General features: G+C 41.1%; 1 protein-coding gene across 1 annotated transcript in view; it reads left to right on the top strand.

Annotated features, from left to right (window-relative positions):
* The window catches only part of EFNB2 (ephrin B2), a 44,821-nt gene that overhangs the window by 2,619 nt on the left and 19,439 nt on the right, over positions 1-22,763 (top strand). The window contains exon 2 of the mRNA XM_044779726.2: positions 20,043-20,326. Coding sequence (XP_044635661.1) covers positions 20,043-20,326 — 284 coding nt within the window. The remainder of the gene's footprint in view (positions 1-20,042; positions 20,327-22,763) is intronic.

Genomic DNA, 22,763 nt, shown 5'->3' with positions numbered 1-22,763 from the left:
ATCAGAGAGGAGGATTAGAAATTCCTACTTAGGAAAAAGGTGGCACAATAATTATTACCTCCTAAAGTTGGAACATTAGTATCTTCTTTTCGTAATGTGTTGGGGGGGGCGGGGAGTGTGACTGATGTTAACTCACCATCCTGTCGGTTAGGATTGGTCTGCTTTTCTGAGCTGTAGTCCCCGATGTAGAGGCTTGCACACTGAAGGGAGAATCTGCCTCCCTTCACTGAGGATGTTGCTCTTGGTGTGATTGCTCCGGCCTTCAAGAGTAGAATTTCTTTTAAAATTCTTATGATAATGGCTTGCCTGGAGGACTGGATAATTTGTCCCTGGAAAAGGTCTACTTAAAGTATACAGCTGCCTGCTAGCTTGAGACATCAGGAGGATTTCTTCCTGGAATAATGATATGAAAGAGCCTTTTCTAAGTTTCAGAATGAGTAAAAACCCCTCGTGCCAAGGGGTTGCTTTATTTGCAGGAAGTTGCATATGTTTATTTCCAGAGAAAAGTTTCAGTCAGTAAATGCAATGTGGCAGGAAGGTCATCAAATGCATTGAAGTTTCACATCAGTTCACGTGAACTGTGGAACAATTCATTTGTAATGAAGCAACCATCAGTAATTAGATTTGTTTCGTTCGCAGGTCAGCTTTTTTAGCAGGTGGTCGACATAGGGAGCCTGAAGCAGCTGTTTGGATCCAAGGTCCAGAAAATCCTTTGTAATTTCCCCGTCTCCATAACTACTTTACCCACACTATCTGCTCCCATCCCTGAGAGTTTCTGCAGTTATGGAAAGAAGTTCTATACACTGAAACATTAGCGACTGCCCTGTTAGGTTCTTCACATTGCCTCCATAGGCTCTGTTAGAGTTGCGCCTGTTGTAGCCATTTGGATTGTTTAGCTATTTATTTTTTAACTCGAGTGAGAATAGCAAAGCCTGGCTTTCATTTCTAATTTAACATTTCAGTGGAACAATTTTTTTCCAAGCAGGGTGTTATTGCTAAAATGAAGTAGTTGGCTCTTTTTAGAAAAATATTAATTTCACTTTAGGGTGAGCAAGCCTGTATTGGTATGGTATTCGAGAATGAATTACACTGACTTCGTTGAAAATTTCAGTAGAACATTAATTTCTTATGTCTTGTGGTGCTGTTGCCTATGCCCCACACACTAGTTGGTTAACAAAGCAGTTTGCTTTTCCCATATCATTTTTCCCTACATAATACTGAATTCCTGATATTGATTGACTTGATACAAAAGAATGGCTCGATAATATCCAGATAACCTATAATACGTGGGCTCTACCACAGTCGGGCTCTGAATAAATATGGACCTGTCAGAGACTGATAAAATAAACTACAATGGATAGTGCTGTTTAAACAGTCCATTCAATACCATATATAAGCCAGCCTGCCCTCCATTGTGTCTGAAATTCTTATTTTTGTAGGTAAACAAATGCACATTCAGCACAGATTGAATAGCCCCTTGAACTATGCTCCACAGTTTGCGTTTGGGTTAATCTTGTCAGTTTTAATATAGAGAGAAAAAAGCACACAGCACCAGGGGTGGAATTGTTAGTGCTTTCACATCCACATTCCTCACATTTTGTCAGGATGATAAACTGTAGGTAATGGACTGTCGTTGTTCTGCAGGACGACTGAGCCAGGGAAATCACAAAGACGAGCTCACGCGCTATCTCACAACATGCTTGGTAGCCTGCTTTTCAGAGAGAAGAGAATTTATTTGGGAATCGCGTGTCTAGGGACCACACTTTTTAACCCCAGCAATTACAGCCTCAAGCCTCAGAAACGGGAGCTGGAGGTTAAGATGATTTGTTAAGCACTTGGTTCTAAATCTTTCACAAAGCGTAGCTCTTGACACTTGTCCTATCCATGCAAAGAAATGCAAATTACTCCAACATTCCTGAATGTTTCTGACTCCTAGGCTGAAGTAAGAGGACAGGTGAATTAGCCATCATCGCAAGGCCAGCTGAAAAGGACATTGCAGTGGTTTCTCCATATGGAGTCAGCTGAAGAATAATCGGTATACTCAGATTAATTAGCATGAAACCTCTTATCTGTACCTTTACTGAGATAAATCCGTTGGTTGGGGGTCAGCACGATAATTACCCTCAGACTGACATTGCAATTGGAGCTACTGAATCCTTGCTACCTTGCCTTCCCCTGAAATGCCTCAGGTAGCTCCCGGAGGTCGAGTGTGACACCTGCTTTAGAGCGACGTTTCCCAGGGCACTCACCTAATGGGGAACGACTTGAGATCCTAGCATGACTGCAGCGATGCGTCATAGGAATGGGAGTGGCAGGGGAAGGAAAGACAGACCCTCTTCAAAAAAGAACATTTTTTAAAGAAGGATATTTCTTTAACATTTTGTGAAAACTTTATTCCTAAACTCTTCCATTGCAAATTAGACAAAATGAAGCGCTCTTCTAAGAAAATTAACGATTACCATGGTACTCCTGTCTGCCTAATCTCTGCCTTCGTTTGCTGCTGACATAAAGAGCCTGTTTTTCAGGTCACTTATCATACATCTACATAGATTTGCTTATGAGCTCACCCTTTGTGTGGCAGAGGAGAGCCTTAAATAGGAGTGTTCAACTGTTTAAAATATTTTGATTAAAATATGCAGAACCCATAGAACTATAAGCTTCTAGTCAGGAATTAGCTCTTTCAGGGACGAGCCCTCCTGCCCCCCTGTTTTAGGGGAGGAATTAGAATGGAGCTGGGAGAGGAATATAAGAAAAGCAAAGAAGGAAGGATGGCGAATGGGACAGTGTTCCGAACAGCTTGGAAAAACTCCTGTGGCTTCATTGTCTCTCTAAAGCCAGAGTACAAAGACATAAGCAATTCAGCCCTTCTCCCATGATGGAAAATGTAAACCGTTGACATGGCTCCCCTGTTTAACTTGTTTAATTCTCATTTTAAATTCAGTACTATACTAGCCGTGTGAACTCTGAAGATTTCTTTAGTAATCCATTTTGTAGTTCCGAATCAAAAACAAAGTGAAAGGGTCTGACACAATTTGCTTTTATTTTTAGGCAAATCAACCCTGGTCATAGTTAATAAGGGGATTACAACCCAGACTAGGTCTTTACAGATGTAATGTAAATCAAGGGCAGAGTATAAAGAAACTGATCCCTTTTGATTGAAGTATGGTAAAAAGGCATAGAGAAACCAGCAGCAGTAATCTGATTGTATGGCAATAAAACCACCATTTTCTGTCTTTCAGATAAAAATAATGTGGTAAATCCATGCAGTTCATAAGATGTAAAGGCAGATAAAGGGTGAAGCCATGGCAACATATAGATTAGCTTGATGTTGGAAATGACACGTCTCTGAAAAGGGAGTAGAAGCGTAGGCCCTTGCTCCAGGCTGTTGGCTATTATGTGAGACCCACACAGACTTGGAAACTGGGATTAGAAAGTATGAAAGCCCTGCTTGTGGCCTGGGGATGGTTAGAGCAGGAAAGAAAAGCTGCTCAGTTCTTGCTCATTGGTGGCGGATAATACGGCAAAGGTAGATTTCATTGCCTGCCTGTTTCAGAGGTTGAGATTGGGCTGATTAAAACTTCAGATCAGTGCAGTTGTGAAGGCCTGCGAGATCTCCCTTTTAACTCCTGGCCTAACAGCGGCAGCCATTCTGTAGGATTAACTGCACTTGGCGGTCCTTGCCTTAATCTATTTGGGCTTCAGGCAGGGACATGCTGGGAAGGAACAGAGACCAGAGGGGATAGGTAGGGCTGGAGTTATCTGGAAAGAAAAGAGAGACCTTTTGATTTCAGCCATCTTTCAGACCCAGTGCCATCGCACGCCGCGTGGGAGAAGCAGAGGTAAACATTATGCATTGTCCCTCGCCCTCAGCCAGATAGCTCCTCTCAGTTTTGTCTTTCCCACCCTGGGAAAAAAAAAATCTAATAAAATAAATAAAAAGGGGAATTGAGTTTTCACTCAAATCAGTGCTAATCCAATATACCCTAAACCAGTGGGCTCTATCTAGATGAAATTTTGCTCATAAATGTGAGTCTTAGCCCCTGCGTTGAATCGGATAGGTGCCATTCGTGTGAACGATAGGATTATAAAAATGTTAGCGCTGCCCAGCTTTAAAGTTAAAAACAAAAAAGAATTGCCCTGCTGTGGAATCTTATTGCCTTCTGTCCTGAACAGCCTTGTAACTGAGCTGGACTTTTGTTTTTGCCTTCTACACTTTCCATTTTAGTCATTAAACAATATGAGCCGTTGAAGCCGTGATTGGGTTCCATGCAGAGAGACATCCGTAGTTGGGTCAAGCCAGAAAGGAAATATTTGCTTTATTGCCTCCTATTTGGTGTTGCAGAAAAGTCTCAGCACTTCTTCAGCAGAGTCTGAACTCTTAAGACATTGACAATACGGAAACTACAAACACCCCAAGTGCCTTTCTTGATGGAGTGGGTAAGGGCATTCGGTGTTCTCCTAACAGCAACTCGGGGCCTTTCTAGACTAACACGTTCTGTGAGTGTCTGAAGATCTTCATTAAATCCTAAATATTCTATTTCAGACCCATTTCGTTGATTTTGTTCCTAATTCTCAGCTGACTCCACCATCTGTTTTGGGCTATAGATTTATTACATTAGTTGCCTGTTTTTCTGGTCATTACTATGTAGCTTTCACAGATTAAAAACATTTAAAAATTATTGCACATAGACCTGCCATACCCAGTGCCTGCTACTTTACCTTCCTTTCTAGCATACTTCACAAGTCTATATCAAAAGATCCATTGCACTTGTCTAGATTCATCGGAGAAGGGACACCCCCTAATTTATAAGCTGGTCACATCTGAGCACCTTGTGTTCTGCATTTGACAATGATTGCTAATGGCCCATTCAGCTAAAGTATTTGCTTGTTAACAGGGAACAGAGCATGATAAATGTCCAGCAAGCTTGCGGCCTCCTTCAGCTTTTCAAATGCAGACTGGTGCATATTTATGGCAGGCAAATGACAAAAGAAGAAGCTGAATGGCCCTGGCCTCCAGCTTTCTATTAAGAACAGGGTTAAAGTGATTAAAGAAATGATGCAGGAAATCGCTGCCACTTGTTTACTAACGTCATCCAACAGTTAGCTTTGCGTTCTACCTGTGGTAACATGTTTCAGAAGCGTTAGAGATAAGGATGGTTGGATCTGGCGAACCAGTGGAAAGAGAGGTGATCAATTATGAAATGTTTTCCATGCACACTGAATGCCAAGTGAACCTATTTCTGTTGCTCCTGCAGAGACCCAGCAGTGGCTTTTTATTTTCCTTTTCATGTATAAATTCAAATATGTAATTCTAGTCCAAAGCATTTTGTGGCCGGTGAGTGCATACTTGCTGATTTCAAATAAAAAAACAAAGTAGGAGAAAGCTCCATGAAAGGAAAACAGGTTGTTTCTGCCCTTAGTAATTCTCCAAACAAAACATGAACAAAAAATTCATAGTCGTAAAGTATTAATAATTTGCTGTTTCCGCTCTCTAAAGCACAGAGAGGTAAACGTTCTAACGTCTCCATGTTGGGCAGACATTCAGAACACTATGAATGAACCACAGGGTTCTGCCTTGCTTTGAAAACTTCGTTTTCTTCAGTACTGTAAATTCTTTATGTTTTTTATATAAAACTATTAAAGAATTCAGTTCATTTTCTCGGTTTAAATTGGGTTGCATCCAGTTTTAATTACAGTCCTTGTACGTTCTTCCAGTAGTTGCTAGTCAAGTCCCTACTGCCCCTGAGGCATTAATCTGTGCTTTTCATGTCCTGATTACTCCCATATCACTCCAGAATTCTTATGAGTGCTACCCACATTTTTGAAACTAGTAGGGTCAGTGTGTTTGCGTTGGAGGGAAACAGGTGATTACAGACCATCCTAAGGCTTTGGCTTGTTTGGAAGGGCTGTGTGTGTGTGTGTCAGGTGCAACTCCCTACTATCCGCCCACTCTGCTGTTGCTCCCCGTCCACACTCCCAGCAAGATAACTAACCTTTGTGCATATCAGAATCTCTGAGCTGCCGGTCCACAGTATCTGAAATGCCTGTTTCCAGCATCTCTTCAAGCCTCTCATGTTCCAGCTGAGGAACCTGAGGCACAGCACGGTTCCACCACCTGGTGAAATGCTTTCAGATCTCGGTCCTTGCTCTTTCTACCAGTTCAGCTGACCTGAAAACATTTACCCTGAGTCGGAACTGCCCAATGGGTGAGTGGGGCTGAGCCAATTATGTTCAAGGCCAGCTCAGAATGTATCGAACTGCAGAAGAAGTTAGAGGATGTTAGTTTCCATGGAACTATATTTTGGGTACATTGTAGATTAAAACAAGCTCTCATAAGTTCTGAATGCCCCTTTGTCTATGGGAAAATGGCTCTTCATTATAACAGGCTGTCTAATAAAGTTCACAATTTCCCCTAGATGAGTGCTCTCTATGACGTAGAGCAAACATAATTTGTTTAAATCTTTTCTCTGTAATCCTACAGTACTTTAGTTAAATATCTAGGGCATAGGAAGAACATTATACTGTACACTGCACTGTCATGATTCATAAGTAAGTCTTAGTCCCCTTCATTGCCCTCCTTAGCTCTAGAAGTCAGGGACAAAAATGTTTTATTTCATCAATGTCTACCTACTAGCTAACATTGACATCCAGTAAGTATTAGTCGAATGAACAGACACAACCCAGATCTATGTTTATGGCTGCCTATGTTGTGTTAACATTTCACCTGTTACTGGAGCTCTACCCTCCAGGCCAGCAGCTCTAAAACTTTAGGGCATCAGAATCACCGGGAGGACTTGTTAAAACAGGATTGCTGGCCCGCCCTGGAGTTGGGATTCCTGAGGTCTGGGTGGGACTGGAAATTTACATTTCTAAGAAGCTCTCAGCTGATGCTGATGCTGGTCTGAGACCACACCTAGAGGACTCTTGCCCTAGATCAACTTTTTTTGGAAAATAACTCAACATTAGACCATCACCCTCTTAAAGGTTGTGTAGGAATCTCTGAAGAAAATCTGTGGTTCTTGCCTCACTGCTCTCTTCCCCCATTCTTGGAGATCATAAGGGATCATCTAGATCACTGCTGGTGGATAATTCACTGATTTATTCAACAGCATTTATTAACAGTGAGGGCTGTTACTAGACACTGAGAACACGAAGAGAAACGGCCTCTACCCTCAAGAGACTTAAATCCTAAGGGGAGTAGAGGGAATTCCTGGGGGAAGCAAGTGCATTCTGTGCTGTAGTGCGTGGGAACTGTGCAGCAGGAACAGAGGAAGGAGACGGCATTCATGCTGGAGGGCCGTCAAGAAAGCAGCCTCAAGAGAGGGGAAACTGAGTCTGGAGAGAGAATGAGCATTTCTAAGCAAGGTCACAGTAGATCTCTGAAAGAAAGAAAATGGTAAGCAAGTCAAAGTAATAACATTTCAGCTAAGGGCAGTGTGTGTCTACAAAGTGTACATCTGTAAGCATCTCAATTATTTCATACATCTGACCATAGCTCAAAGACAGATCCCGCAAATGAAACAAATAGACCCTGTGGGCTAGCTAACCCAATGATTTCAGCTACCTTTTTAATATGAGAATTAGCAGTACCTATTGGCTTTCAAAATGCGTGTGATGATAATGGAAAGGTCAGACAATTCGATTTAGCAAAGACAGCCGGGCAAGTGCTGTCTGAGTTTAGTTAAGAGCATATGCTTTGCAATCTGGCTGTGGGAGCCTGATCCCAGTTCCTCCACTTTTTAGCTGTGTAACTTTGGGAGCAGTATCTTCTATGTCTCTCAGTTGTCCTGTCTCTAAAATGGGGACAATAATCTGATAGTACTAGATAAAAGAGTAGTAAAATTGTGCTCGGGATTAAATGTGGTCAGGATTTAAAGAGCAAAGCTCTGTGCTTGGCACAACGAAGCAATAAATGTCAGCCCTTGTTAATAAAAATTAATTGACTATCTACTGTGTGCTTGGCTATGATTCAGTTTGCCTTCCACATGCAAATGCAGAATAAATAAAACTAAAATGTTAATAAAGATTATAACATGGTGCTTTCACCTTTAAAGTCTCCGATGTTATATTTGTATCTCGCTTATCTGCCAGATTTCTGTTCATTCTTTAGTTAAGACTTCTCTGCTGTATGCAGTACTGTTTATTTCCCTTCTGCTACAAGTTCCATGCTCTCTCCTCTGCTTCCTACCCCTGATACTTTGTTGTAACATTTATCACCCAAGACATACTCGGTCAACTTCTCCACCAGGGACAGAGGAGGCCTGGGCTGAATGGACCTTGTATTCTAGTTCAGGGTACAGTAAGAGACTGGGATGTTGAACGAATACACGAATTCAACCTGTAGGGATAGGCATTATAGCAATTTTTGCATTGTTACATGATATTTCTTATTTAGAAACCCACTTACCTGGTGCACATGGTCTGTTTTATTTAATGACAGTTGTATGTAGCGCTGACCATGTGCCAGCAGCTGTTCTAACTGCTTGACATTAAACCTTCATAGAAACCATCTGAGTGGGTACTTTTGTGATCCCCAGAATACCAGTGGGGAAACTGAGGCACAGATTGGTTAATTAACTTGCCCAAAGTCATATAGCTAATAAGTGGTACAGCCTGTATTTGAACCGGATTACTCTGGTTCTAGGATCCCTCCTAACTCTCTGCCTCTTTCTTAGACTGTTGCATGGAATAATTAGCAATTGTAGATTTCTAATTAAGCATGCGTTAGCTCAAAGCAGTGCATACAAGGTAGATAAAAAGAAAATTTGGGATGTAATTCTTCTCTTGTCCATCTTGATTTATAGTCTTTCCTGTGATGGGCAAGCAATTCTAAATGGATCCTTTGAATCTTTGATATAACAGGTTCTACCCAATGGAAACTAGGCAATTATGAAAGTGTATGATATTAATGCATTTAGTGAGTATTATTTCTTTGGCTAGTAACATTTTCCTCTTAAAAATTTAAATATTGGATTCTTTGTTGGAAGAAAAAGAGGTCATATTTTCTAGGCGAGTTACATTTGGTTAGATGTTGAGCGTGTGTCAAGCTAAGGAGATAGTATGACATCTTTTTTAGAGTCTAGTCACAATTAAATGCCATTTTATTTTGGATTTTGGGATCTGTGCCAGCTTCCAGCTTGTCAGAGCTGAGAAGACTCAAATCAAGTCCAGGCCTATTTCTACAGCAAGCTGGGATGCTGGCTTCTTGCCTGTGGATTCATTCAGTATAGCCCATCTGGCTTTCGATGTTGTGCAAGTTTGGAGCAGTTTGTTCAGGAAGCCAGGCAGCGAGGATTGGTGGGCCTGGGGTTCTCTTGACTCCACAGTGAGCCTCCGTTTGCATTTTTTCCCTGGGGCTTATGGTCTGCTTACCTGCAGCCCAGCCAGAGCTCTCAGCCAACCAGATCTTTGTTCCTTTTAGCGCTCAGAACCCCAGGGCATCCTCATCTCTCTCCTTGTCCAATTCCCTGCAGTTTAGTTCACTAGCAGCCTGTTTGAATAAATTATAGTATTTAACTTTTGGTGTGCTTTTTGTTTTTTGGTCGAGGTAATTCCAGGCTGCTTCTAGTGACCAAGCAGGAAATAAATACATCATCCATAGAGTTATAATGGCATGCCATTCACACTTTTCTAAGATACACAGTTTTGGGATGATCTGTGTGGAAGTCAGGAACCCAATCCGGTTTTATTCCTTTCTGAGGTTAGCAGTGCGGACCTGGCCGTTGTATAGCCTCCTTTGTTCTTCCCATACTCTCTGGACTGTTGCAAAAGCCATGAGAGGTGCAGGAAGATGTCTCCCATCAGACGCCCACAGCAAACCTATCCCTGACCTGCTCTGGAGCTCGGGAAGAAGGAAGGAAGTGTCCAGGAGGCAGCCATTTCGGTGGTTTGAAGCCATGGTGCACAGCCTTAGACTTCTTATGCTTGAGTGCCAAGGAGAATCTCCTCGTATATCGAGAGAACTAAAAGAGTTTTGTCTTTTCTTAAAGCTTGTTTGTTAAAGTGTTCATTCTATAATTACAGAAACACCTATTGAGCAGCCATCCTATGCAAGGCACTGGGGTGGGGGCTTGGTGATCCCAGTAGTGAACACGACAGGCTGTCCTAGGGTAACGCTCCAGCTTGAGGAGCAGGAGTCAGATGCCCTTGGTGTACACTCTTTCTTTCGGTGCTATTTTTCACACCAAAGGGGAGAAGTTTCGTTCACCCATAAAACATGAGTGAATTGTTTTTCTAAATAGGCACCGTTCTCTTAAATTAAAAATATGTGATGATGGGAAGGAAAGAGATGGAATGTCTTGATAGAAAACATACACGCAGACACTAGATTGTGATATTTCTGTGCACTAGGATCTTAATTCCATTTGTTCGAGTTTTTAAAATGCCAGCCCATTCCGTGTATGATTTATGTGTGCCTTTCATCTCGGTGATTCTCCCACTTAGGGAGATGAGCGAATGGATCTCCACACTGATATCTAAAACAGCAGAGAACCAGCTGGCATTGCCCTTTGAATTTCTTTCTATATGAAAGCCATTCTTCTTTCTGGTGCCTCACCTATAAATAACAAGAGTTCCACCTTCTTTTATAGACTCTTACTAAAAGCATGGTTTGGAACAAGACCGTACAGGTGCAAACAAATTACAGTCGGGACAGAAGCTCGCACCGTCTCTTGCCTCTGAGCGTTATGAAATACTTGTTTCGATAATGGAGCCGGTGTGGTGGAGCCAGTGTGACAAAGGTGGCCTGAGTAGTTCACTGAGCTGTTCACTTTCCCACCACACATCATAGCATCCCCATCTTACTTTTCAAGCCCACCAGTTTGCCTTACCTGGCTACAAAATACAAGGGATGACTTTTTGTTGTTGTTGTTGGCAAGTTTTGAGGGTTTAGATCAGTTCCAGAAATAAAGACCTCTATCTTTTGTTTTTGAGGTAGGTGGTTGATTTTTGTTTTTAATTCCATGGCAAAGATTGGCAAGTCTCTGTGAACAGAAAACTGATATCTGGGCATCACACACTTCGTGTGACTTACAGATGAAGACATTTTTTCAACTTTAGGTCACTCTAGGCTGCTTTTCTGTGAACCGGAGGTTTTTATTACAGTGAAAATCATGGTATGGAGAAAAATTAAATACTTGTGTTATTTTCCTGAAAGAAAATAACTATGAGAATATTAAACTATGAGAATATTATCTTTGAGCATTTTAAAATAAAACTTACTTTAACCACCACTGTTTTGAGCATTATATCACAAATAAAAAACAAGATTAAGATCAAAAGGAGTCAGTTTTCATTCACTTATGGAGCACTGTAGGCTGTGAAATTTAATATTATTTTGACTTGTAGGGTAACTGTAGAATGACAAAAGGAAATGGATTAAGCTTAAATAAAAGTATATATAGCAGCATACACAAACCATCAAATGTAAGTTGAGGTCATTAGGCCGAGAACAGGGCCCTCTCGCTCTGTCATTGCAGATCAGAATTTTATAAATAAAACTTTCCTTTAGACTGTAGTTTAATACTCCCTTCCAGCCTCTGCGTAGATGAAGAGGCACACATCCCCGGCGCTCGCCTTGAAGAGTTGCTGAACTGGTTTGTGTGCCCATAGGCTCACCGTCTATTTGAATTCTGCACTTCTCATCTTTCCTTTTCTTGAAAAGATTTTTCTTGTTGTTGGTGTGAAGTTTGAAATGCACACCCCGCCCCCCCCCCACTCTCAGTCTCGGCTTTATAGCACTTTAATGGTCCCACATTGTATAGCCTGCTTTTATGCCTCTTTTCTTTTCCTTGAATAAATCAGGTTCAAGTTGCAAATGCTACTTGTTTTAGAAAAGTGTGAAAGAAGGGGCACCTGTGAAAACAGGCAGTTGTTCCAGCACACATACACACTCGAATTAAAGCAGAAAATGTCAATTAGAGCCTCCAATTACTACCTTATTTCTTGGAGGTTTAAAGCCACTGAGAAGACAGTGGTGCTCCCGCTTGAAGTTTGAAGGTAATTACTTGTTACTCCAAGCGGTGGTATCTGGTAACCTAATTCTGTATAAACCTGACACCCTATAGCTACACCCCACTATCTCTCTGGTTTCAGAATAAGTTTGTACAGAAACCTGTTCTGATGTTAAAGTGCAAAAGGGGGCAGTAAAGTGCTATTCACAAAAAAGGAAATTTTTTTTCCCCAAGTATTTCTTATGGTAGATAGTGCCTAAGTCTTTCTTGGGCCCTGCTTTTATGTATTCATTTTGTAACAAACTCTTCTGTTTGGGGCATTTAGAGACTGTCTTATTAAGCTGTAGCAGCACTCTAGCCTTCAGTGGAAGTAATGCAAGACTGAATATCCTGCCTGTGTATAAAACGTGCCATCAAATTCTTGTACTCACGAATTTAAGTTGTTCTTCAGGGGCTTTCTACTGCTAAGTGCACAGAGCGTTTCTGAAAGGAACATAGGGCTTTTCTGTGCTCATGCTGTTCCAGCTCCGTGTAGACGAGGCAGGCCCCAAGTGCACGGTGAAGCCGAGGGTCAAGGGTTGGGGCTTACCCGGAACAGCGTGCATCTTTTGTTAGGAGGTAACTAGAAAGACCAGCCAGTTCCAGCAGAGCAGCCCATGTGCTTTCCCTCGTTCAGAATTCCAGACTAACCAATTTACAAACTGACTGCTCTTCTTCCCTCAGCCTTTGACATTTAATTGAAATAAAAATAAAAGCATTTTTATGGAAAAAGTGCATGTTTTTCAAAATGTGGTAAACTCAGACTGTGCTTAATACAGAACTCTAGCTTGCAAATAAACCTATTATATGATATGATTTTTGGTGTGCCAACTGCTGGGGTAAACCTGTTCCTAAAGCTGCGGCTCAGATTCCCTGAAACGTTAGCCAACTCCCAGATTTGTGCAGTTCAATGATTAAGCATAAACTGCATCCCATATTTTTCATTTATTTGAGTAAACTCAAATGTTGTACGTTACTATAGCTTTTGTGGACTGAAGAATTGATTTGTTAAATAGGTCAGAAGTCAGATTATAATAATTTTGTTTAGTTGCTTTCTAAGGAATTGCATCAAAAAAGTGAAAAATCTACCGGCCTTTAATATTTTAAATGTTTCTTTTTTAAGCCAGAGTTGTGAGAAATTGCTCAAGAACACGATACAGTTTGTTTTTTGAAACTGTACATTAGAGCATAATGTTCCAGTCTGATCACAAAAGCATTTAATGTTTATTGCAAAAAATTCTGAAAAAACCCAGAAAGCCAGAGACCACCCCGAATCCATCATCCAGTGCCCAAAGCAGACTCGGGTGAAGTCCCTGTGTTTGACCGTCTGTGCCATCAGCAAAACAGGCAGAATAACATACCATATAATTGTGATGTGTGTATATTTTCAACTGAAATTAGCCATTTACTTAGAATAATCATATATTCTAATGATGTAATTTTGAAATGAAAGGAAAATTAAAAGCAATTCTCCATGAAAAAAAGTTATGTGCGTTCACTTATGACTCTGACTCTGCTTGGCAATTTGCTCTGGAGATGGAAGACCATCACCTGTGGGTCTCCTGTGCCCCAATTTGCATATTGGTGGGATTTGCATTGGTCCTGTTACATGAGTAACGTGCTCTTGTTTCTCAGGTGGATGATACCTGCCATAAATATGCAGGAATAGGAGATATTTAAATAGATTTTTGATGTGCATAATAGTACGTAGAAATGGCTCTGGATCTGAGCTGACACTTTTTAAATTCGAAGCACTGTCGTCATGTCTGTCTGGAGGGGCTTTGCCTGACCCGGTTATTTGGATACAGAAACTGGTCGTTCCTGTCTGCGTCTTTTTATTTTGTGTCAGCTTGATATTTTTGCATTCAGCTACAACATACTGATTTGTCCTTGTTTATATGATACTTTGTCATATTCTTTGATCATTTACTTCCACGTATTGCTTCCCTCAAGAGAACCAGGTCTTCTATATTTCATGTATATTTTCAGACTATCTTGGCATCAAGAGGCCACTCAGTAATTTGGTCATTCCTCAGTCATTCTTCTAGGTTAACCTACGTATTCTTGGCGAGCCTTGAAGAACAGTGTAGGAAATCGTTGGATGTTTGTCCTGAGGTGCATATGTTATAGTCAGGGGCAAATGCAGGAGCGGGTAGGAGAGAAAAGGAAGCAGGGAAAATGGGGCATCCTTGGTGGCATTGGGGTTCCACTGCACAGCTATCCCTAAGCATCTCAGCTACTGGCATCCCATGGGTCCTCCTGTTCCATCGGGCCAGGTTCAGAAGGTGATCAGGCAACTGCTGCTTCCATCTGATTGACCCTGCAAGACCTGGTAATGCCATCCTGGTCATCAGGAGACTCCAGACTTGAGATCACAATGCGTGATGCTCTGGTCGGTCAAAGAAAATGGTGTGTCTTGACCCCTGAATTCTTAAGTGGCTGGTTTATGCTTTGAATGCATTAAACTAGTTTTTTAAACAAGCATGGATTCCCAGTGTGGATTAAAACATTAAAGGATATTGTGTCACATAATGGCTGTAGTATTGAAAAAGTTTCTACAATGATGAATATGAAGTTGAAATGTCTAATTTAGATTATGAGAGGTCGAATGTTTAGATAGAATATTTAGGTTACCAAATACTAATGTCTAATTTAGGTTATTAGATTAGTTCAAAGTATTCCCCTTGAAAATATGAGAGTCTAGTTTGATGAATGATAAAAACTTGGATGAAATTTGACAAGTAATCAGAAGATAAAAACAGATTTGGATATCAAATCATTTCAGGCAGGTTAACTTGGAAACCCTACTTAGAGTTTCCATTTTATTCCACAATATGTGTTATCTCTATATTTGATTCCGAGTCATCACCTCTATTGTCTTGCTTGGGAATGATTCATTGGGGAAAACCATAGGAATTGCCTATTTCTGCTCAGCACGCCTCACTCTTGCACCATCCCCAGGAGGCCCCCTGAGAAGCATGGCGCCACAGCACCAGTGCCCCGGAAGCGTCCCAAGCCTCAGGTTCTCCTGTCTGGGCGATGTGGCTTCCCCCTTCAGAAGGGCAGCAGGGGGACTGCTCTGACTTCCAGGAGCCTGGCCCAGGGTGGGCACTGGCCTGGCGGGGTCCTCTCTCCTGTATAGGACAGGAAGCGCTGCCGGTCTTAGAAATCTTTTGTTTTGGATTAGAAACCAGTGGACTTTGTTAAAGGACACTTCTAACCACTTTCTGTTTGAGTGTAGTTTAACAAACACAACCTCGTTTGTGTGGTATGGGTTGTAACTGTGGGGCTTTTCTTCTGTCCTGCTTTTGGTTATGGGATGAACATTATCTCATGACACAGAAAAATATCTGTTTTTGACATCCACTACAGAGCGTCAGTTTAGTAATTTAAAATTAGCTGGTGGTCACCACCATCATTATTCTGTTTTTTAATACTTCCAAAGTCAACATAGGGTAAGTATATTATTGAATATTACCCCAAAAAATGTATATTATTGAATACTACAAAATATTCAGCACATAAGTGTGCTGTGTAGTCTGGCTTATTAAGGTCTCTAAGCAATCTTGAGGTAACAAAAGACAAATATAAATGTCCTAGCTTCAAAAATAGAACGCAGTATTTACTGAATTGATTTTAACATATGGGCTGCATTGTTTTCCATTAGAAAATGGTATTATTAAAAAATAATAATATTAAAAAATAACGCTTTGGTGGCCTGGGTTTGGTTCCTGGGTGTGGACCTACACTGCTCTGTTAGCAGCCATGCTGTGCTGGTAGCCCACATACTGAAAAGTAGAAGAAGATTGGTAGAATGTTAGCTCAGGGCCAATCTTCGTCAGCCAAAAAAAAAAAATTCACCCCATTTTCTTTTCAGGTACATTCTGCAATTCTCAAACTGTCTGGAGTCCATCTGTAATATTACATTTAAAACACAAATTCCATGTAGTTGGTCAGTTTCTTCCTCACCTGTTGGCTCTTGGCCTCCTGGAACAGGGCAGGGATGCCAGAGTCTCAGGTGACTACCTCAGAAGCAGTAGGCTTTGGGCACAACTAACGGGCTTGGCACAGAGCTGGGCTCCATCTGATGCTCACAAGCCTGGGTGTGACTTCTCTTGATTTTCCTTAACTTCATGGCTTATCTATGAAAAGCTCAATTTAGAAAAAATGCATTTTATAAAACCAGATTCATGCTTTAATGTGATGCAGTGAGAACTGAAAAGTGCAGAGAAAGGGGCTTTTCCTGTCGTGTCTTGTGTTTGGCTCGGGCGTGTCTTCATCTGTTTTGCGTGTTATGTATGTGTGCAGTCATTAAATGAAGAGAATGTGATGTAAGGTGCGTTGATCAGCGCTTAGCAAAGAGTGAGCGTTCACAAGCAACAATGTTTTTGTTATCAGTAGTTCTGGAAGTGGTTGATTGCCTTGCATTTTAAATAGGAAGGAATCATAGAAGACTGCTGACACTCGTACATCCTCCAGAGAGAACAGTCCGAAACTCCATCTGCACTGCTCCTTGCTCTCCAGAAACACACAGTGCCTGGGATGGTGTTTTCTGGAAAGCCCATCTCTGTTTTCTCAGCACACCCCTGTCCCAACTCTAGGTGATCCTCTCTTCGGAATTCCTTCCATGCCTGTGATCTGCAAATAGTTTGTGGCACTTAATTAATATGACTTAAATTTATTTGTGTGTATCTTACCTTCCATTTGTTCTTTCATATTGTTTTCAACTAGTACTTTTTTTATTGAGCATCTACCATGTGTTGGCCCTTGGGCATCCAGCATTGACTCAGACACATATGGGACCTGCCTACCCTCAGGGAGCTGGATTGTACATTCCTGGTGATCAAGATCTTCTACTTTTCTGACTCTCAGAGCATCTGGCACGAAATACATTGCTTTTGTTGTTACAATCACATTGCTCTTGTTTGCTCCCATGTTGCCTTAGAAACTGTGAGGGCTCCTGGGAGGCACAGGGGCTCTGGGACTCAGCTGCACCCAGAGGTAACGTGTGCAAGAAATCTGTGATTCGGGCTCTCAGCTCAACTGCACCTTTTGTCTGCTAAGAAACCATAATCTCATCAGTTAAAGTGATGGTGTGCTAACGGGCATCTATATATGCTTAAAAAGGAAACTTTAAAGCATTCCAAGATTGGGTCCTTTCAGATGGATTTAAATAAAGAAGCAATAATTTTTTTTAAGGAACTCTTAGAACCATTACTTTTTCAGGGCAAAGGATCAAATTCTAGCGTTCCGTTTTGTCACGGTGTATTCTGCAAATGTTGGGATTAACTTTGCTGAGCATATCAAATATGCTTATTGAAACTTGAGATTCCTCCCCTTGCCTTCCATTTTGATAAGCCATCCCATGGGCGACCCCTCCCCACACATCACTCCCCCATCGCTGACCAGTACAGCTCTTTATGTGGTTTGTGCCTTCTGAAGTGAGGAGATCTTTGTGTGTAGCCAAACCGGTCCATATGTCATTCTTGACCTCACCCCATCTGCGCCAGCAAAAGCTGGAACTCAGATTTGGTGAGTGAGGAGAGAGTCATGAGGAGTTACTGACATGGGCAGGGAGGAAATCTCCACTGAGTCTTTCGTTAAGCAGGAAAAAAATCTTCATGAGGGAAACAGGATCTTGGGAGCATTTTGAATGAAGAAAGAGCTTAGTGAGCCAAACTTTAGACCTAGGCTGTGCTGTGGGAGAGTTCTAAGATATGCAGAGATGATAGACGCTTGGGGGTCGGGGGAGTTCCAATCATTTTCTTAAAAAAACTGACTGTATGGACAGGAAAATGGGTCCATCTGGCTGCTGAGGACCCTGGTCTCTGAAGCCTGGGCAAGCCTGGGAAGTGGTACATGTGAAAGTTGATGGGTGTGAAGATCAGAGCTCTGGAAGGAGGGCAGGGACAGGCATCCAGGCTGCAGACCTCACCTGTGATTTACGAATGCTTCTAACAACAACGAACATGTGGTGTTTGCTCTTTGCCAGCTACTAAAGGAGCAGGTTTGGGATAGAAAATGTTTCGAGTTAGGTGGGAACCGCAGGCAGGAGTTGGCCTCTGGTTCTTGGATGCAGTAAAGATTTCCTAAGAAGGTCAAGGAATACGACATGAGAAAAAGGAGGTCAGGAAGGTAAGCAATGTAATGCTCACGGTATTTCATTTGTACCTGCTGCCAGGCATCTTGGCCCTGCTTCCTAAACACAGCAACGTATCAGAATCACTGTGAGGGGCGGAGGTAAAGACTAAAAAGCCTCGTCCACAAACATCCTCATTCAGTCCTTCAGTCTGCCCACCAGAACCCAGAGTTGTGCTCTATACACAGGGAAGATGGAGTTGCCTAGAGAGAATACACCGGCTCTCCGGAGGTGGAGGGAATGCACGCCCTGGGAGTCCTTCAGTCCCCTGGGGTTGACCTTTCAAAGCCTGTCCCCAGAAAACTGTGAAAATGGCCCAGAAGATCACAGAGGGGTTCTTACTAAGTGGTGATCTACATTTGTCAGAAGTTGTAGAGAATTCTTCAGGGGTACACACGTGGTTGTAGGAAATTTTGCATTGTTATAAAAAGTATTCATTTTGAGTTCTGCTTCACAGAGTGATTTTGTTAGATGACTCTTATTCACTTTGTTTTGAGTGAATGAATGTCATATGTTCTTGCTAAAGGAGCTCAGTAGGGAAAAAAAAAAAGGACCATCATTTTTGGGGTATCTACAATCCATTGGGATTGTAAAATAACACATTCCCAAAGAAAATGACAAGCCACTGTGTGCAGTGTGCATTTTTCCTGCCATAAAGAGCATTAGTTTTTAATATAAATCTGTAACGTAATTTCTGTTGTGTTCTGTGACACTTCATAACCATCCTCATGCTCTTTTCAGAGAATTAATACCATTCATCAGCATAAATCATAACGTGTTCCCTCAATATGAGTTTGAAATGGGGGGTGCCCCGGCATCCTGGCTTTCTCTCTCAATGAATTATGACCCATTAATCCTGGTGGGCGTCCCTGGTTAAAGAAAGGCTTGGATGGAAGGATTCAGACGTGATGCTTTGTTCTGGGGCTTTAATATTTTAATGAGGCTGCAGGCTTGGCTGCTTATGGAGGAATGAGATGGGATTTCTAAGTGTGTTGCTTGTGTTAGCACTTGTAGAAGGACGTTCATTAGGAAGCTCTTGTTTCAGTTTCTCCGAGAAACTCCCCATTAGAAGAGATCTTTCAGCAGCATGGCTAGCAAGAAGCGAGAAGAGGGGCGAGGCTTTTAGCTTTAAGCGTTAGGGGATATTGGATCAGTCGTCTTAGTTCTAAAGATTTGCTTCTAAGAATTAATTGGAGCAAATACATCTCAAGGGAGGGGAAAAAAAAAGTTTGCGGAGCAAGGACAGTAGTTGCTGTCCTTGCAAGTCAGGGACTCTTCATCTTGCAGCTGAATCAATACTACGACTAATTATTTCTGGTTATCTTTTATGGGTTTGTAAGACATTTCTTTTGTTCGATGTAATAAAAAACCCATTGTTTGATCAGTGACTGACTAATTATGATAAGTAATTTGAAACATTCTTGATGAAACTTGTCTGTTAATTAACATCAACAGCAAATGGAAACTAACAGGACAACAAAGTGTTAGTGCATCCACTGTTCCCTGGAATTGATGCCATCTTTCTGTGGTGTGCCCAATAAACCAAAGCTGCCAATGGTTAAAAAATAACAAACAGGTGGGAAGGTCTGACTCACCATGGAGGAAAAGTTATTGTAAAGCTACACAAAGGAGTCCTGAAATACTATGAGGGAGGGGGTGGGAAAGAAATGTCAGGAGGTTGAGTGATCTACTGTGTAGTGTAAGGAGAGCGGTTTCTTTCTTTCCTTTTATTTAAAGTGTAATTCCTAAATACGTTCATCTCATGCTAATCTGAACTGAGATACTTTTGGTAAATTAAAGTTTGGATCCATAACATTGTAGTTTGGAATTATTGACATTGTCTAGCTATGTTGTAATTATCATTAATACTGATAATTTTTATCAACTCAATGGCTTTCTTTTTATGCTTTTAGATTTCTACCTGGACAAGGACTGGTACTATACCCACAGATAGGAGACAAATTGGATATTATTTGCCCCAAAGTGGACTCTAAAACTGTTGGCCAGTATGAATATTATAAAGTTTATATGGTTGATAAAGACCAAGCAGACAGATGCACTATTAAGAAGGAAAATACCCCTCTCCTCAACTGTGCCAGACCAGACCAAGATGTAAAATTCACTATCAAGTTTCAAGAATTCAGCCCTAACCTGTGGGGTCTAGAATTTCAGAAGAACAGAGATTATTACATTATATGTAAGTATAATTCTATTCATTTATTTTATACAAATTAGGATAAGGTAAATAGGTTTGTATTGATTTTTATTTCCTTAAAATTATTATTGTGGCAAGTATTTGGTGAGAATCTTTGCTGAAGGTTGTCCATGTTTTTTGAAACCTTAATTGAATGTGGGACCCTGTACTAACAGTACTCATTAAATACAAATACCTAAAGAGAAAAAACCTCCTAGAGTTTTTATAGTTTTGAAATAAGTAGATATATATGAATATACTCGGCATCTCTACTGGCGAAACCATTTTTAAGGACCATTGGTGAGATTTTGATAGGTGAATCTTGTGCGATGACTTTTCTCTTCATCCATCCATCCATCCATCCATCCATCCATTGACTCATTCTTTTAGTATTTCCTCTGTGCCAGAAACTGCTTAAGTGCTAAGGATTCAACAGTGAACAAGATGGTATAATGGTACTCATTTCACATAAAGGTATCAATCCAGAGAAGATGGAGCTCATAGGTTCAAAAGATGGGGTTTACAGGCAAACCACAATTATACATGGGCATGTTAAAACCAGATTTAGAAGAATAAAACAACACTTGGGTTTGCTTGATGAATTGCTCTTTTTTGTCAATCTATATAGTAATTTGACACATTGTTTCAGAAACAGATACTGTGTATCCTTTGGGTCATCTCTGAGCTACTGTTCACTCACAAGGCTGTGAAGTCAGATGATGCACCCCCTGGAGCACATGCCTACTAGGTGCAGATCACCTGCAGGCGCAAAGCAGGATCCCTCTGGGGCCAGGGTTTCACCAGAGTGCAGTCTGGGTGACTGGGACAGCTGTTCACGTCACTCAAGCAATGAAATATTTTTTCTTAATTTCTTTGGTTTAAAATTGTGCTCATGACTGGGTTGGGGTCTCCACTCATTTGTTACTCAAGGCTTCAGTTCATCGGGGAATGCTGAGCTGCTGTCCTCTGGCTTCTCATCCCACTAGCTAGCTGCTCTTTAGAGCACAGAGTCAACAGTTCACTGAGTACCTATTTAGTGTTCAGTAATATACTGCGTCTTCCTACATTAGTAATTAAAACAAAGATAGTCGTAGCTGTCTAATTATCTTGTTGTCCTTTGCTGTGAACCTGAAATGCCACATAAATTGAAAAGCTATTTTTAAGCCAACTTGATACACAGACAATGGCTTAGCTAGAATAATTGACAAAGAAAAAAGGAAAGTGGTAAATTATAGATTTAAAGGAATAATTATCATAAAATGAAAATAAAAGTGTTCTGAGGGATGAAACAAGCAGATGGGGTGGTAAAGTGTGCAAAATATATAGAGATTTTCAATCTCTATATATTTTCAAAATATTCAAAGATTTCAATACAGAAATCTTTGAAAATATAAAATAGTTATTTGGTAAAATAAATGGAAACCTTGAGCTTTTTGTAAGTCGAACAGTGTATTATTTGAAAAAAAGACTTTTTAAGTAAGACTGTTTACCAAGAACGCTAATGTTTAGCATACCATTTGTAGGGAACTGAAACTGACCTCTGATGAATTCATGAAGAAGGTTAGTGCCCCGGATTGGGTGGGAGAAAGAACATGGAGGATGCTGAAGAGTGGAGGCCCAAGAGTATCAGATGTTGCTACAGTGTTAAACGTGTGTCCCAGAACTGTGCACGCAGCCCCAGTCCACGAGCTGACTCTTCCATGGAGATAAGCCAAAAGACCCAGACTCTCTCCTCCAACTTTAGTTTTGACTTTTAAAGATGGCTTTGTGAATTCTAGGTTCCCACTGAGTGCAAGTCTGATTTCGGCAAACACTGTGGGTTGAGCCTTTAGTCTGAAATAGTATGCAAGAAATGCAAATAAATACATGGTTTATCAACATCTTTTTGTTTAATGTAGTGAGCATTTAATAACTACTTGTTATCAACATGTGACAGATTTGTGTTTAGAAGCACAACTTAATTTATAATTATAATATTAATCTACACAATGATGGCATCTCTTATTTTTCTTTTTCTAAAAACGTAATGTTAGGTTCAGTAGCAAGTAGCTGAGCTGTGCTGCCCTCCAGAACTCTCCTTAGAGTTATGATTTACAGTGCAAAAGCCTGTGGTAGCCTGATAAAAGAATCTTTCTTAAAATAGACTTGAAGGTTTCAAGTTTGAAACCATGCGAAGCTGTTTGGATGCTACTGGCTGGGTGACTGGCACAGGGCTGGGTCGAGGGCCCAGGGCCCAGAAGTTCACCGGGAAGTCCAGGGAGATGCTCAGCAGAGTTGGAAGACTTCCGCCACATCACAGACATAGGAAGACTCTCAGATACTTGGGAAAATGCAGAAGCCGATTGCCCACCCTACAGCAAAGCTCACTGATGCACGGCTTTCCCTGGAAAGAAAATGAATGATGAGAAGAACAAATTTTAAAATGGTTTAAAAAGCTAAT

This window comes from Equus asinus, chromosome 11, assembly GCF_041296235.1.
Source record: "Equus asinus isolate D_3611 breed Donkey chromosome 11, EquAss-T2T_v2, whole genome shotgun sequence".
NCBI lineage: Eukaryota > Metazoa > Chordata > Mammalia > Perissodactyla > Equidae > Equus > Equus asinus.
The sequence above is the reverse complement of the archived record's forward strand: the minus strand, read 5'-3'. Positions and strand labels throughout refer to the sequence as shown.